Genomic DNA, 18,777 nt, shown 5'->3' with positions numbered 1-18,777 from the left:
AGAACAGGTTTTTACTGGTACAGAATCCAGGAACACCGGTTAAGTTAACTGCCTCCGTTACATAACTGAAATACTTTTGAAAAACGGCGTTAAACCCAAAACAAAATTAAAGAATATAGTGGAAAAATCTTTAGAAAAGCTGGCTCAATTTCAAAATAAGTGTACAGATATATATTTTCTAATAAAATTGTTCAAGCAATCTGTGAAACTCAGGTGAGTGATCTAAGGCCGTCATGGCCCTCTTGTTTATATTTATCTTTGAGAAGTCATGGTAATACATCGTTGATTTTAAACTATGAAAAAAAAAATTGAACTGTCAGCAGCAGTTCTCTTACTTAAAACCGCTGTCAAAATAACGAGAGCCTGAATGAACTGGTATCTGTATGACCGTGATATACTTTCATATGCTTGAATTCATATTTGTTTAATGAAATTTCTATTTGATTTCAAAAAGATAGGATGTGATCTTTAGTTTTAATAACTATTCCGCCAGTCTCAATATTAGCGCGAACGGTGGTTACTACGATCTATGGATACATCAGGTGCGCGTACACATGTACGGTTGATAGTTCATTATTTTACTGATACCCTTCTGATATTTTATGGAAACCCTTATTTCAAACCTCAAGCAATTCAAACTACAACCTTACGTACCCAATATTTTGACTTTGTGATTTACGTTTTATCGATGACAATATTTGACTATTTTTATATTAGAAATCCGACGTAACGGCATCAAAGATTAATCTACAGACCTTTTTATTTCAACTCTCGGTATATGCAAAACACAAAAAAGTATTTTCAATTCCAGCATTGACAGTTATATAAACATCTACTGCGTGCAAGAGCTGTTCTCCATTTAGGAGGACAAATCTGGCCATGAACTAATGCCAAACCTACTGACTTAGATTCTTTTTATAGGCTCAAAAGTCACGCTTCAGACATCTTATCTTCAGATTTATCTTACATCACCGACTTAAAGTGACCAATTTCTTTAAAAGTCTATATTCCAATGGTAACAGTGTAGCTGCAAGGACTCGGGAATGATGAAATTGCTGTTCTGTCTGCTGGCATTTATTGCCGTTACAGGTAAATACAGTCGTAATGTTACATAATATTTGAAAATATAGGTATGAAGCATTGTTTACCTTCTTCTATCGCTGACATACATAAGTGTTACTCTGTTTTGGCCTTAATGATTTTGGTCAAAAACTATTGAATGAGAGGTGGTTGGAGGAAGGGGCAGACAAAGTTCTTTTATGTACAGGGAAAATAGATATATTTCAAAATCCAGTTGGAAATATTAAAAAACAAAAAACAAAAACAAAGTATTTCACGTAAAATATTTTTAGATTAAGTTATGCGAAATACTTTGATCAAGTTTAAACTACGTCTTCGACTGAGTGGAAGTCAACACTGATTTCTTCTTTTTTCTCATTATCAAGGAATCTCATCCAGCTCAAAACAAGTACACAGGGCTTTATCTAGGGTTTTCGGGGAAAAGGCAAAATTGAGATTTCTTTCACGGTAAAAACTGAAAACCGTGATGACAAATCAAGTAAATTGTGATTTTTAACATTAAATTATATTAGTTTAAAACATCAGTTTCAAGTTTCATTGGTAAGCATTCAAATGAATTGCAAATAAGTTATACCATAGTGAAATTTAAAGAATTTATCTTTCATGATTTTTTTCTTTGTAGCTTATTCTTGACAAACCTTGCAGAAAAAGAATAACACAGACTTCGTTTGTTTTGTTTAAACTTTTGTTTATTTACACTTACAATGTGGTAAGTTTTCATCACAATCACAACTGAATTGTCCAAAAAATAAAGTGTGTGTGTGTTCGGATAAAAAAATCGGGTCGCAAAAATATGTGACATACAACTTCAATGGTGTAAGAACTTTCTGTTAGATCTAACATGTTTTTTTTTCTCAATAAATGTTATTGCATAGATGTGTTTTGAAAGGTTTTTGCTAACAGCTTACAGTATTCTGGCAGCATCATACATATTTAATTTTTGTTGAGGTGCCATGGCAGACAGCCATGTACTTCAATAGTAACCGTTGACAACTTTCTATGTTTTGTCTTTGGATAATCAAAGATTCGTTTCAGTTGGGAAGTTTTTCTGATATTTTTTTATTCAAAAAAAAGGGAAAAATGAAGTCTAAATGGCATTTGGAATGGGGACAATATTAAGGCCCCGTTGTCAAGTGGGAAACGCCCTGGTGTAACAGTAAACTACATCTATTTGATTACTGCCGGTTGTTGATGTCGATATGAGTATTTATCTATGGTGTACCATTTGGGTTGAAAGTCTGCTTTACGTACGCGCACATTTCAACATATACGTGCACGTATAAAATATACGCGCACGGTTAAATATGTATGTCCATGTGTATATTTTTATACACGCACGCTTAATTATATAAGTAAACGCTATTGTGTTCCATTTGGATCGAAAGTCTATGGTGTACCATTTAGGTCGAAAGTTTGCTTTTCGTACGCGCACGTTTCAATTATATACAGTCATGCACGTGCACACGTAAATATATATTCGTCTAACTGTATCTTTGTATACGTGCACACGTAAATATGTAGATGCACGCTTATATGTGCGTGCACGTGAATATATATGTGCACCTTTAAAATTACGCGTGCACCCATAAATTTACGCACGTCCATATATACGTGTACGCGTATATATACGAGCACACAGAATTATGCGTACACGTGTAACATTATACGTCCATGTATATATTTACGCGTACACTGATAAATATAATGGTGGACGCGTATATATACGAGCACACAGACTTACGCGTACACGTTTAAAATTATACGTCCACGTTCAAATTTACGCGTACACTGGTAAATATAAAGGTGGACGCGTATATATATGAGCACCCAGAATCAATACGCGCACACGTGTAAAATTATACGTCCACATATATATTTACGCGTACACTGGTAAATATAAGTGTAGACGCGTATACATACGAGCACCCAGAATCAATACGCGTGCACGTGTAAAATTATACGTCCACATATATATTTACGCGTACACTGGTAAATATAAAGGTGGACGCGTATATATACGAGCACCCAGAATCAATACGCGTGCACGTGTAAAATTATACGTCCAAATTATACGTGTATGTTATTCATACGTGCACGCGTAAATATGTAGTTGCACGTATAATCGACCGTACACCCGTAAATTTATAAGAGCACGTGCAAGTGTATATATTTACGCGTGCACGCATATTTCTATACGTGCACATATATTTTGAAATGTGCGCGCACGCAAAGCAGACTTACGACCCAAATGGAACACCATACGTGCACGCATATATTGAAGTACACGCGTAAATCTTTAGGTGCATGCGAAATTATAGGTGGACGTTTATATACGCGTGCACGCATATATGGAAGTGCACGCGTAAATTTATAAGTGCACGCGTAATAACAAGTTTAGTTTAGTCATATTTTATTGCATATCTTCATTACATACATGATATACACATATCTAATACAAACGTATGAACACAGCAAATTGGTTGGACTTTAAGTCATATCAACATTATAAGCAGCCCTTCTCACTGTCACGTAATAACAAGTTGGTTCAATTTCCGCACAAATCCATAAACTGTTTACGAATGGCTTTAAAACTTTTACAACTTATTTACCATTTTGGCCTCCATATGTAGGCAAGACTACATATCTAGGACGGTGACTTTGGCTCAGTTATGCCCCTTTTTTGAGAAGAAATTAATTTTATTGTGCAAGACTTATAAAGTCTTACCTAATTTTCTTCCTTTCTCTGAAAATCTCTTGTTATATTTTGACTACATACTTACGCCGAATAGTCTTCGAATAGTCGAGCACGCTGTCAACAGACATCTTTGTTTATTATATGGTCAAATGAATGTCCATGTGCTTATTTTTGAAATATTTACCAATGATTTAAGAGGTCCGCAAATTTTAAGCGATTTCGAAGGTATTATTTGGAATTATTTCATATGTCAACATTTCTGTCGTCATTTTTATCCTGGAAAGGAAGAAATGCTCTTAGTTCTTATAAACGTATACGCTAATATTAATACGCATGCTGATATTCCTTTCCCAGGTCCAGACTTATTCTATGTCATCCAGATAAAAGACGCAATAACATGACTTTCGGGTTATCAGACGTGCAGAACTACCTTAATCTTGTAAGAACATAAGGCTGTATTCTCACGACCAAGTTTACCGAATTTATTGTCATTGCTTAGGCAGTATAAGTTCATTGCACCTTATAGCAAGTTGTTCACCGAAATTTCAGTGGTTTGCACCATATAGCTTGCTGAATAGAATTATCTAAATCCTCTCAAAAATTGGTATAATTGTTACTATTCTTTTTTACTTTGCCCATGGGTTTATTCACTTTATTACTGTCTGTATGTACTAATTACTCTGTCTTTTAAGTGAATATGTTAAAAACTAAGTCAAAGCCACTGTTCTCTCAGTCTCGATTATGGACAGTAGGATAATAAAAGGATCAATGCTAGTATGGCCAGTATGCTAAGTTTTATCTTGTGTTATACTTTCAGAGGCGAAGACCAACTTTCAGGAGCGTCTACGTGATTTCTTTGTGCAAGTCAGTAAAAATGAAACGCTTCTTCAAATGTACAGGGAGCACGAACGCCAATATATCGAGGCCCGGGTATGCACATTTACTCATTATTTTCTTAATTGTATACATGGTGACGTCAGCAGCTGACTCCGACTTTGTATTGGATGAAATTCTTTTCAGCACGGTATGTGCTTACATAATATATTGCCTTGACAGCCTGTCAAGTCTGCAAATAATTGTTTAAATTACGATTTTGATTTTAATTTTGTTTGTGTGATTCAAACAGGAACGATATCTGCATCACAAGAATAGAACTGGGAGAGCAGTGTCACCTTTTAATTGTATGCAAAGCTACCCGATGACCTATTCACAACCTACTTCCGGTAAGAACTGCATTTTCATCAAGGTATACAACCTACTTCCGGTAAGAACTGTGCATTTTCATCAAGGTAAACAACCTACTTCCGGTAAGAACTGTGCATTTTCATCAAGGTAAACGTAATTGGAGCAAGATACTTTTGATATTGTAGTTATCATGTATGAGCCGCGCCATTAGAAAACCAACACATTGCGTTTGCCACTAGCATGGATCCAGACCAGGCTGCGCATCCGCGCAGTCTGGTCAGGATCCATACTGTTCGCTAACGGTTTCTCTAATTGCAATAGAGGCTTTGAAAGCGAACAGCATGGATCCTGAACAGAATGCGCGGATGCGCAGGCTGGTCTGGATCCATGCTGGTCGCAAACGCAATGTGTTGGTTTTCTCATGGTGCGGTTCATATGATTAATTAGTACAAGAATACATAAAACATAAATTTATATACTACTTATTATTGAAATTATTACAAAAAATGTCGTCGCTTCGGAGAAAAATGTTTATGTCAATGCAGTTGACAAAAAGGATATGGTTCAAGACCCTGGTGAAGACTGCATCTTTCGTATTATGCTGTAGACAGGGAGAGTTTACGGGTAATGCTATTTACTTGGTCCATTGTGACAGTGTGACAGCTTTTCCTGGGCTGTCTACGAATACTCGTAAAACTCTAATCATTAAATGTAATTTTTCTAGGAAAATGCATTTATCAGAAAGTTGTCTTGTAGTTTTCAAATGAAATGCAACTTTACCACAGTTAAAATGATAATTATTATATATATTATATATATATATATATATATATATATATATATATATATATATATATATATATATATATATATACATGAAAGCGTTTGGTGTTGGGCTTTTACATATTTTTGTGCATGTTATAAATCTAAAATGAATTATTAATGCATCACAGATGAATTTCCATAAAAGCGTAAGGATAAATGGATTAAAACATATGATACGTTAAAAAGAGCAACACCATTTCAAACAGGAAAAGTGACCATATTTAGTCGTTAATGTTGCTGTACTAGTATTTAGCAAGAAAAGCAAATCTGTTCTTTGTCATTGTATTTGTTGAATATTTCTTACAATTTATCTTAAATATTGTTGCATACAGTTCATACCCTGAGACCAGAACAAGTCAGTGTGATTGCAGCGATGGGAGATTCTCTCACAGTAAGACGTTTTCTTTTGATTTTTTTTCTCAGTCATTTTCTGACAGTTGGGAGTATCGTTCATTCTAACATGGCTCGATTTGATTTCCAGTTAAACAAAGGATGAAATCAAGCTCTGTATATTCTGCGATAAACAACGGTTGACGCGCGGACCGGTAAGAGAGCATTATGACGTCCTCGTGGTTCCATTCCTACGCATCTGAACTCTGGACCGTGGTAAATTAGACGATAAACCACTCGGAGGCTTTGATTATTTGTTAATTATATTGACTAAGCTCATAAATGATGGTTATGTTATTACATCGGCAAATGATGATAATGTGAAAAACGTTAAATATGGAATACAAAAACTGTAACTTATGAACTATTTCTGTGATGTCAGTACGATTATATCACGTCAGGTGTTTTTCTATCTTGGCAAGAAGTATTTATATCTTGCATATAACGTTTTTTTCTTTTCAACAAGAAGATATATCATGTTGAAATATAATCATATCTTTTCAATAGGGAATCCTATGACGGTTTCTTCATGATTTTGTTAAAGTGACGTTTCATCTTTTTAACAAGATTTAATTTCATGTTGAAATATAATCATATTTTGTCAACAGATAATCCTATTATGTCTAATCGTATTTGATCTTGCCAAAGTGTTTTTTAATTTTGTCAACAAACGTTAATTCATGCTGATGTATATTCGATTTTGTTTACAAGATGTTACATCTTTTGAGTTAAAATGACGTTTAATCTTTTCAACAAGGCGTTTTATCATGATTATGTATTGACAAATAATTATGTTTCAACGTGATGGAACGTCTTTTCACAAGACGAAACGCCATTTTACCAAAATGTAATCTTTTGTTGAAAAGATATGTTTACAATTCAACGTGACGTAACGTCTGTTAACAAAATGATTATTTTAACAAGATTAAATACGACTCGACATAAGTAGAAATTTGCGTTGGCAAAATGACTTATTTCAACATGATAAAATAAAATCCTGTTGACAAGACCAATTGTCATTTAAACAAGATATAACATCATGTGGATAAGACACGATTATATTTCTACATAATGAAATATCTTGTTTACAAGATAAAATGTTATGTTTACAAGATATTTATAAATACTTTCAGCAATACATTTAATCATTAAATATTGTCTACATGAATTTATAATTTTGTTAAAATGAAGTTTCATTTTGTCAACAGGAATTAATATCCTGTTGAAATATAACACATCTTGTCAATTGCAAATCATATTATGAAGATTAATTTGCAATACAATTACATTATACATAATTATGTTATGTCTACGGTGATATTTTTAGGACATGCGTTCCATATTTTTCATATTAAGTACCCAAGCCATCCTGCTTATTAGAAGCTTATCTTACGTACGACTTGAATTATTTGGAAATCAGATTAGATAACTGGTTCGGCGTGTTATGTTATGTTATGTTATGTTATGTTAACATTTCTACGCTTTATAGGCTGGGAATGGTATTCTTGGGAACAACATCCTAGACTGTCTTACCGAATACAGAGGCCGATCATGGAGGTTAGTTATTGCATTACATTCCAATATGATAACAGTTTTCTTGTATAGCTACTGTATAAATTTTGGTTGAGTGCCGTATTTCAACAGTATTTCATTTATGCTACAACGGTTAATTTACCTAACCGGTGTTCCTATATTAGCAGAGTTACCGGCGCCGACAGCTTCGCCTTACGGTCAGACGTGTAAACAAGAAAACAGGTATAGTGAAAACTGACGAGTTGAAAACTCGTGGTATTTATTGGAATCGGTGCTGCTCCATAACGACCATAACCAATGTCTGAAGTTAACAATTGAAAATACTGTGTTCAAAACTGTTCAAGATGTTCTTTGAATCAAAAACTACCTATTGCCACCGTTGAAGTTCTTAAAAATGATGTAAAATTTCTCTCGCCTGATTGTTTTCTAGGTTTGACATTTGAAATATTCTGATACCTAAACAGTACCAGATGACAAAACGAAAAATGAGTTTTTTTTTATTATATTTAAAGGAAAAAAAGAAATAAATGAATAAATTAATGAAAGCGAAATGGTTACTGGGAAAACCTACATGTACAATGTACATTTTATATGATCTGATTTTTGTGAGAGAAAAAAAAAACTTGCAGTTATTATCGTCGGCCTAGGACAAGATTTTTATTTAGGTCCACTTTTTCTCAAACACTATTAAAAGCAATAGTTTTGAAATAACCACCATAGCACAAGAACATTTTCCAAGAACCATAAGTGATAACTCCCGCTTGCATTTTGCCGGTATTTCGAACTTTTTGTACTAAAGAAAGTTGAAAAGGTCTTCTGTAATTGAATACTATTAAAACTTTGAAAACTTGTTTAGCATTATCTGGTGAATAGGTAAGCCAGGAGCCACGACTATAAGATGTATTTTTCAGAGTAAAGATCCTTTATTTACTTAGAGAAGTGCTTAGAGAATTGGAATTTCTTGGTTATTTTTTTTAGTTTTATAGGTCCACTTTATCGAATACTATAAAAGTTATAGGTTTGAGACTTTATACACTTTTCCAGTGTCATCAGATAAGTAAGTACGTCAAGAACCATAATTCTTTCCTGCATATTTTTCAGAATAATGGCCCCTTGTAACTTTGTATTTCTTGGTTACTTTTAGGTTCACCTTTCTTGAACACCATAGCTTTATGCATATTTTTTTTTTGTAGTCAATAGGTGAATAAGAAGTCAACAACCTCTACTATTGTCTTGCATATTGCCGTACAGCACTTTCAGGCGGGCGTTGACACCCGCAGGCGGTGTTCTTGTTTGGATCTGTTTTTAACTTACGTGGTATTCTTATGGACCTGCTATCGTGATTTTGGAAAACCTAATATATATGGTTTAGACTTTGCTAATTTTAAGACTGTGCCAGCATGACGTTACATGGATAACATCGAGGTTATGCCATCATGCTTTTGTATAGATAAAATTGAGACCTTTTAACCACTTTAGTATAGGAGTATGCATTCGAGGTAAAATAATATTAAATAATGTACAAAGAATTGCGGTAAGAGAACCAACCATTCAGAGCCTGTTTGTACAATACAAGTGTTACAACACTGAAATGTTGTATGTCATATTTATAGCATTGGTGGAGACTTGAACTTCGAGCAAGGTGTTGAAACATTACCGAGTAAGTAGGGTTTTTATATATATAGTGAAACCTGTTTTAAGAGACCACTTAAGGGAGAGCATAAAAGTGGTCTAATAAGACAGGTGGTCTTTAATACAGGTTCAATCTATATGAAATGCACTATAGAGGGACCTAAAATTAATGGTCTTATAACACAGATTTTTGTTTAATACTGGTAATCTTAATTAAGCAAGTTTGACTGTAGTCATCAAATATACCCTTTCATTGTACACACCAATTGATCTACGGCAATTGATATGCCTTATACTTGAAGACATATAATGGACATTATATTTGAAGACGTTACATTATGTGTCATATGTATGTGGGAATTATACAGTATGTTTGATACATTCAGACGGCAGATGAAAAATCGGATTTTTTTTCGAAAACATGATGACCTTAAGACAAAAGGCATTCCGATGTCTACAAACATAGGGCCTGCCTACATACATAACACAAAGGCTTTTGTTGCAGATATCTTGAAGAAGTTTAATCCAATGATCCATGGTTACTCTCTTGGAAAGTGTACCGAAACAAACTACGGCTGTTCACAACTGAACGTTGCTGTTGCCGGGGAGACATCGCAGTAAGTCGAATCATCCAAAACACTGGAGTACTGCTAGATCAGGCAGTCTGTGGTGAAACACCTGAGTGCTTCTAGATCAGCCAGTCTTTGGTGAAACACTTGAGTGCTGCGAGATCAGGCAGTCTGTGGTGGTTGCTAGATCAGGCAGTCTGTGGTGAAACACTTGAGTGCTAGATCAGGCAGTCTGTGGTGAAAAACTGTTTAAAGCCATTTTATTTTGTTTTTGTCTAACTGCTTACACCTACTAATACTTGGACATCATAATTCAAGAGACATGTCAGTTTCCGGTAGTAAATCAAGTGATCCGAATATGTGCATAACTGTAAATATAATTCAAATTCACATGTAAAATATATAATTATATACAAAAACCTGCTGAATGTTCTGCCAAAAGTCAGTAGATCTAAACCATAATGTTCACAGGCCTACAGGAAATCTTACCACTCAAAAGACAGATACACGGCACCGATAAAATGTTTAATTTTATTAAAAACAGAGACATGCCAGATCAAGCACGTGACCTTGTGAGCCGTCTGCATAATCCAAACTTTGGCGTAGACTTGATAAATGAATGGAAAGTCATCACAGTTTTCATTGGAGGAAACGACCTGTGTGACGTCTGTAATAATCAAGTAGGTCAACTATTACTAACTGTCTAATTAATTTCAGCTTGCATCTCTGGTTCAAATAAATGATACATATTCTGTTTTTCCTGCTCAACGTTCAGATGGAATAAAAAAACAAACTTAAAGCTTCCTGCCAAGTCCTCAATGTTGATATTTGTAATATTGTGACAAATGAAAATATGTCAGTAAGTACTGTTTAAACCAAATAAAACTGGGCAACTGCTAATTAATAATCAGTAGCTTATGACTTTATTTTCTGTTTCATATTACGTCAAAGAGTTTTCAGTAGCACTTTTTTCATTCTGCTGATGAAAACAGACATTGTGTAAAACCAGACATTTTGAACGGACTTCTCGTGATCATACACTTGCGTAGTATTTGTTATTAGAATTCATTTCCACACTTCAGACAGGTGACGACAAAGCTTCCACAACAGCTCAGACAATTCAACTTAGCATGCATGTTAGGAATAAAAGTATATTTCTTGTTCATTTAGGCCATTCATTCACCAAGTAGTTATGTGACTAAGATCGAGGAAGCTCTTGATATTTTGCACCAGAATGTACCGAAAGCTTTCGTGAACCTCGTGCAGATCTTCGATATCACACCACTGGCAAAAGTATCACAAGGCTTCTTCTGCAACCTCATCACATCGTAAGAATATTAAATTACAATTTGATGTTCCGTTCTGTTCTATAATCACCATAACTTTGTGACGGCTCCCAACCCCTGCATTGCAAGTTAGAAAGGTGCAGTTTGTTATCTAATGTTCATGCGGTAATTTGATTGAGCATATAAACAATTATATATAGCATATCTTACAAGATGCTGTGCAATATTGTGATGTAGGTATGCATTACAAAAGAAAGTTATAGACACACATGTTTAGATATTTTATTTCAAGCCAATAAGGACCCAGTTCATCGTCTTACAAACTGCCGGGTTGAATGATATAGTCATTTATTTACCAGGCACGTGTCCAGGTGGGGGGCCAGGGGGCCCGGCCCCCCCCCCCCCCAGCTGGCTGCCTAGTTACGATTTTTATTACTATGGGCCCCTCAATTAACAAATTTATACACCAGGGCAACTGGCTTGATTTGACAGCAATACACAGGCTAAAGAGCCATAAAACCGTGTCCGGTAGTGGAAATTAGCCCCAGGCATGTCACAGGTAAAAGTTTATCTGTGCATGCTTCATTGATCGGTACTTGATTGGGTAGTGGAGAAACTATTATGTTTTTTACTCTTTGGAAGTGTTATAAAATGATCAGAACATTGTTGGTTTTGTTAAGTAAATCTTAAAATGAATCTGAAAATTGAAATATTATGATGGTTGTATTTTGTTTCTACATTAAGGCACATTCCCCAAATTTATTAAATTGAAAGATATTTATCCTATCTTTTTATTTTACAACAATTATGAATTTGAAACTGCTGTATCAATTTTACTCTTCTGGGTCCAATAACCTTACTTAAAAACTCCCATAGTTTTAAAAGTAGTTTCTCAGTAAATCTCACAAAACGCATCTAAAACTCGTTACTTATGAGGAGTTTTATACATAAAAATATCATTTAATATGTGCTGTGATGTTATAGTTTGTACAGTCAAACAAGTATAAAATACACATCTATTTATTTTTATAGACCTTTGGTACAGTTAAGAGTTCATTGTCATTTGAAATCTATGATGTAAATAGTAATTGTCATAATACTTTGTTTGTTTTGTTGGAAATCTAAAAACATTTGGCCATTTTGCAAATAGGATACCCTTAATAATTAGACTAGCCACTAGACTGATAATTACGATATTTCTGATTTTTTTTTCTTTTTTATTTTCATAGAGACAAAAGCCAGTCTATTCTAGAGATTTTCTAAGAGGACTGATGTTAAAATTGTAATATTGGCTCAGTTCACTACATGAAATCATAAAAATATGAAAAAAATTATCATAGTCTAGGAGCTAGTCTTCTTAATAATCATCTTAAAACTTCAACATTTTTTTCAACTGGGTATCATACAGAAAAATAAGTCCGTCATGTGACACTGTGACTGCATACATACATTGAAAAAGGCTTGATGAAATGATTAAAAAGTAGACTTTTCCTTAAATATATGATACATTCATGCATCCTTAAAGGTGTTTCAGGTAGCAGGAAAATGCATCTATTCATGTGCCATATTAAAAAATTTTCGCAATCGGGAGGGGATACCCCTCCCGAACTCACCCCAGCTTGGGCCCCCCAGCAAACAAATCCTGCACACGGGCCTGTTTACTATGACGAAGTTGGCAAGTGTAGGCAATAGAATACAGCCTGCATGTAAGATTTTTTTTCAAGATTATGGGAATGTTTTCATCAAAAACATTGTCAAAATAAACGAAATAATGTAGGTAGTCTGTCATCTTGTTCACACTCTAAGTCAAACATTTCTCATCCAATCTTCACCAAACTTGAACAGAATGTATTTGCTAATAAGTCCTCGGCCAAGTTCGATAACTAGCCAAATCGGCCGAAGCACTTCGAACTTATGGCCCTTGAAACTTGTTTTTGATAATCAAAGCACTGAAATTCTGATAAGGCAGTTGAGGTCTACTACTATTCAGATGATTAGGCAGTTGTGGGAGACATGCGCTTTTCTCAAAAGCAGCTCTAGTTTATAATTATGAGAAGTTTCATTAAAATCTACATTGTAGAAATAATTTTATTTGCGAAAATGTCATCTCAGTTGTGATTTTCTTTTAAACTCCTAATATGAAACTTGTGAAGTGTCCAAATGTTTCAAGTAAATCTAACAAAAAATGAAGCACACGAGCTTATCTTTTCTATTTGCCTCATTTTCTAAGTATATTCTATAGTTATAGTACTAAAAAATCCGGCTTTCATAAAATTTTACGTTGTACCGAACTTGCCTAACTACCTTAATTTTGTATAAAAAGGGAACATTTTTAACCTAAGTAAACTTTATTTCTAAATATACTCAGATCAGTATGTGGCTGCGCTAAGAACACAAACAACAATGCCATGCTCCAGGCAAATTCCCATGGCTACCAAGATGAGCTAAAACGTTTAGTTGCAACCGGAAAGTACGACACACGAGACGACTTCACTGTTGTTCTTCAGCCATTCTTCGAAAACACAGAACCAGTCAAAGATCACGTGAGTCAAAGAAAAATCGATTTTAAAAATTAAAACTTGGTCGTGCTTGGGTCTTTTTTAATAAATTTATCGAGTGCATCGTTACACGAAACTGCACGTCTGACTATGTTTGAATATGTATTTATAGATACACAAAGATTGGATTTTAAGGTATTAGGTCCATAATAGAGTACCTCCTTTTTGAAGAGTATTCAATTCCTACCATAAACCTACTTTGACAGCAATTTTCAGGGGGGCGTTGGTTCAAGCCCTACTGGAACAAAATATTTTGCCCTTGTTTTCCTTTTTTCTAGTAAGTTTTTGCTTCTTTCAAGACTTGTTATTGATTTATTGTACAAAAATGGAAATAAAAATCATTTGATATGCGATTTCTTGCTGTTAAAAGTGAATGTACCTCTAAAACAGAAGGGGTAGAGTTAGACATCTTTAAAAATACTGAGTTACATGCGGTAAAAGTTCTCTATTTTGCCTTCATTCTTTAGATTACATATTGTGGAAGAAATGTAGGTAGGTTTTACTTCTGCCCCAGGGTTTTTTTTTGAATGAAGTGAGCAAAATTCAAAACAGACCCGCAGGATTCGACCATATTTTTTCAATATTGGAGTTGGAATTCTGTCTGATTAAATCCGTTTACTCGAGGCACCCTAGAAAAAATGATATTGACAATTTTTATTTTAAGTTTTATGATTGTTAACCAATAGTTTGATGTTTCTTTCATAAAAAATAATGGAATAATAAATTCTCTGAAAACGTTTTGGATAAAGGCCACCACTATGAATTTTGTCTCTACTTGAGCTTTAGGAAATACCATAAATTAGACAAAATTTATAAAAAAACGGCACGGTAAAAGTTTTTAAAAATGTGCATATAAATGTGAAGTACGGTCAACTGTAAGAATATACCAAGCAAATGCCATTTTTTAAACATTACTATTAGGGGCCTAAAACCTTATCCTTCACCCTGCTAAATTTCTATAATGGACTGGTGTGCCATTTAGTTTGGGCAGTACCATTTATCATTTGAAGGGGTGTTCACTGAAAATATACTGACTGAACAGCGAACGGAGCAGACATGATCAGCCTGAACCCAGGCTATAGGTTAAAGGTGCCTAATGGCAATTCCTCTGTTGTATTCATTTAAAGGATATACCTTATATGTGGTCCTGTTTTCGACAATACAACAACCTTAAACAGTGTTTCCCAGTTTTCAAATTGCTGTGTGCATTCTTTGCTAGAAGGTATGACACAACATGTATAAAATGGAAACAGATAATGTGAGACAAAGTTCTTCCAGCCACTCTGTGAAAATGAACGGCGTCAGTTAAGGCGTTAGTGCACACTTAGTTCTTTGAAATTTATGAAATTGTGCTGTCGTAACGCAAACAATCAATTACTGGAAATGCTAGCTAGTTATATGTCAACTAATATGCGAGCAGGCAAGAATTCAGTGCTTGTGCACCTCAGTATAGAATTTGAAAGGATACCCTTTCACTGTAATAGTCATAGCAAACTTGCATCAGACCTTTTACTGTAGGGATAACGCATGCTTTTTCATGTTATAACGTCTGCAGAATCACGAGGGATTCTGACGATGTTATAACAAGAAAATAACATGCGCTAACGCTATTCTAGCATAAAACGCGAAATAAGAAAAAAAATGAGTAAATGAATACATTATCCCTCAACGTCATTAAATTTCCGTGAAATGCGCGGGAATATCCGAGTTGGTTTTTCACATTGACGTCATTTCCACTTGAATTATCCGTTTTGGGGCCGTACTACGTTTACGCACTGCCGCTGAACGCGCATATATAAAAAGGTGTTATAACAGCACGTGAGCGCGAGAATCTTTCTGTTAAACACACGTTTTCTCTCCTGTTAAAACACCCCAAAAAGTGACAAGAACAGCAGTTTTATGCTAGAATGGGTATCACCATTTCATTGCATGACTGTGGTATATAAAACGAACGTATTATCACGTATTAACTATTCTATTTTGCGTTTTATTTTGTTAATTAAGTAACACTAAAGCAGCTAAGGTTATATAACGACTTACCAGCTATAGGTTGTGCGGGAAGATCCCAGGTGTTCATCCGGGCATTACTTCCGGCACATGCAGATTTCTGGGTAGAAACACCGACATTCCTTAAACAAGCTATACAACTTCCTCACATGAAAGAATTCTACATTAAAAGCGGAATTAAGAACGAACAGAGATGAAGGCATGTTAAAAAGCTTAACCACTCTGCCAGGGAGGCACATATATATTTTCAGATAACGATGTTTCTGTACCAGATCAATGTATAAAATGGTAATAACATAGCAATAAAGCTTGTGTCTCCTTCATAAAAATGGTATAACCAACTACATATCTATTTTTTACTTCAGACCGGAGGCTATGATCTGGCCTATTTTGCGCCTGACTGTTTCCACTTCAGCGACTTAGGAGCAAATGCTGCTGGCAAATCCCTCTGGAACAATATGGTAAGTGAGATGTTAAATCTAATAGTCTAATAGCAGCTTACCAACAGGAAAAACTTACAGAAAAGGGCGATAAGCAGAGTGGCAAGTCATGGTCTGGGATCGAAACCAGACAGGCAAGTCATGATCCCGAATCATAAGAAAAGAGGCAAGTCATTGGCCGGCCATTGTGGACTTGCAGGCAATGAAGAGGCAGACAAACTGGCTGAGCTAGGAGCTCAGTCAGAACAACCAACAGTACCTGTGAGTTACAAGGAGAAAGTCACCATCATCAAGGCACTGACGAGACCAAGGATGGAGGAAGATGCTTTTCATCTCCTTGATCGGTCTGAACAAGTGATGATGGTCAGGCTCCGCTCAGGGCACAACAAGCTCAATGCTCACATGTACAAGAAATACAGACTGACATCATCGCCAACTTGTCCATGTGGTGAAGAAGATCGGACTGCGGAGCATATACTTCAGAGATGTAAAAGGCACGACCAGGAGCGAGCTGCGACTTGGCCAATAGATACCTCAATCCACCAGAAACTGTATGGAGACATTGAGGATCTTAGGCAAACCACAAGTTTCATCGAGGCTACTGGTCTGAAAGTGTAGATGCGAACGACTAGAAGAAGAAGATTGGCCGGCCCATAACTAGAGAAGCAGTTCATGGTCCAGGACCATAATCAGAGAGGCAAGTCATCGCTCGGACACATAAGCAGCGAGGCAAGTCATGACCCGTTAGGTAAGTTATGGTCCTGGACAATAAGCAGAGGTAAGTCATGGTCCGGGATCAAAACCAGAGAGGCATGATCCCGGACGATAAGAAGAGGGGCAAATCATGGACCGGAACCATAACTAGAGAAGCAATTCATGGTCCGGGCCAGAAGAAGAGAGGCAAGTCATGAGCTGGACCATAACTAGAGAAGTAATTCATGGCCCGGAACCATAATTAGAGTGGCAAGTCATGGTTCGGGACCATAAGCAGAGGTAAGTCATGGTTCGGGACCATAAGCAGAGAGGCAGCGATTGTCCTGGACCGTTATATCTTGGCATTTTTTTAATATTTAATTATGAACGAATAACGAAGGTCACATCTTTTCATATATCAGAAGCAGAAAGGCTTGAAGTTAGCATGGCGAAGTAGCAAAATACAGACTGATTGCTTATGTATGTTTTCTATTTTTGATAGATTGAGCCAGTTGGACAAAAACAGAGAGCTTGGCATCTTCAAGAGCCCTTCCACTGTCCACACATACAGGTGTGTATTTTACACGGTTTGTTGTTTACGTGTGGCTGTCTGACGTCTCATCATAGCCCGTTCAGAATTGTTTTTCTAGAATATTTCTGGAAGTCATGCAAATATTTTTTGAAACTTAGAATATACTTTAAGGATTTCAAGACAAATTCACAAACCAGGTCCCGTAACCCTTAATCTTGTTTGACAAAAATAGTACCATTTTCGCTTAAAAATATTAATATCATCATTGAGGTGATTTTCTATTGCAGACAGTTATGTAATTTTATTTGCAGTTATAGATGTTTTTTATTTATTAAAGATGTCAGAACGTCGGCTGGGCCAGTAAAAAAGCCAGTCTGCGTATTTATTGAATAACCCTTGTATGTGGAACAAAGTTGTAAAGCCAGTCTGCGAATTTATTTAATAACCTTAACCTGAGGCAATACGGCAACCCTCGGACAAATAAAGGCCAATAAGAAATAACATCATTATTATATCCACGTTGATATTAGAAATTTTGATATTTTTATGTATATAAAAGGAATGTCGCTTTTATGAGAAATAATTCCGTATATATTTGAGATACAACTTATAAAGTTGTTTTGTTTTGTTCTGTGCAGGGAAAAGCTGATGGCGTCTTCAGGACTTCCAAGAACTAGGACAGTACAGTACGATGTCATCTCCTTTTTTATTTTCAGTTGTAGCAACCGGCTGATTGTTTTGAATAAAGTATTTTTATCCGTGAATACACTGGTTTTTGTTTGTTTGTATTCTTTTGACAGTGAATCAAAGCTCTAGCATACTTTTAGCACGTCAAATGAAATAATCATATACAAGATACACGTGATGTTTGCGTACACTGCCTGACCAGTTTTACTTGAACTGATTTCTAAAATAAAAGGCACAAACCACATTTTTATATGTGAGCTAAAACATAACATAACATAACATAACTGAACTGGTAATAGATGTATATAGTTTAGTTAGAACACATTTATTAAAAACAACTAACATATCTCGAGCTTTCTACATATTACCTCAAACTCTCGACTAATTTTCTCGAACGCTCGACAATTTACTTCAAGCACTCGACTTATTATTGTTTTTTTTTTTCACAGCTTTCCACATATAAGCCTACTACCTTGACTGATTTTCTAAAACGTTCGGCATGGTACTGCAAACAGTCCACTAATTTTCTCGAGCACTCGATTGATTTTCGCGGGCTCTCGACATATTACCTCAAGCGCTATTATGCTTTCGTCGATCATTCGGCATAGTACCCTAAGCGCTCTAATACTAGTAATTTACGAGATCTTGAACCTCAAGCGATCGAC

At 35.4% G+C, this 18,777-nt stretch overlaps 1 protein-coding gene across 2 annotated transcripts; it reads left to right on the top strand.

Annotated features, from left to right (window-relative positions):
• The first annotated feature begins 931 nt into the window (after window positions 1-931).
• Window positions 932-18,189, top strand: LOC123532533 (phospholipase B1, membrane-associated-like). 2 transcript variants are annotated; one of them, XM_045313990.2, is made up of 13 exons: window positions 932-1,089; window positions 4,593-4,705; window positions 4,902-4,998; window positions 6,118-6,176; window positions 7,665-7,732; window positions 9,322-9,368; window positions 9,846-9,957; window positions 10,454-10,589; window positions 11,080-11,237; window positions 13,564-13,738; window positions 16,126-16,221; window positions 17,396-17,464; window positions 18,064-18,189. In XM_045313990.2, the coding sequence occupies exons 1-13, from the start codon at window positions 1,044-1,046 to the stop codon at window positions 18,100-18,102; spliced, it is 1,215 nt and encodes a 404-aa protein (XP_045169925.2). In that variant the 5' UTR covers window positions 932-1,043; the 3' UTR covers window positions 18,103-18,189. The 2 variants fall into 2 exon arrangements, with proteins under 2 accessions (XP_045169925.2, XP_053374677.1); XM_053518702.1 differs by having other exon boundaries at window positions 4,902-5,082.
• Window positions 18,190-18,777: the final 588 nt, after the last annotated feature.

The sequence above is a fragment of the Mercenaria mercenaria genome, chromosome 11 (assembly GCF_021730395.1).
Source record: "Mercenaria mercenaria strain notata chromosome 11, MADL_Memer_1, whole genome shotgun sequence".
NCBI classification, from domain to species: Eukaryota; Metazoa; Mollusca; class Bivalvia; order Venerida; family Veneridae; genus Mercenaria; species Mercenaria mercenaria.
Note: the sequence above shows the minus strand (reverse complement) of the source record. Positions and strands in the feature narration are given on the sequence as shown.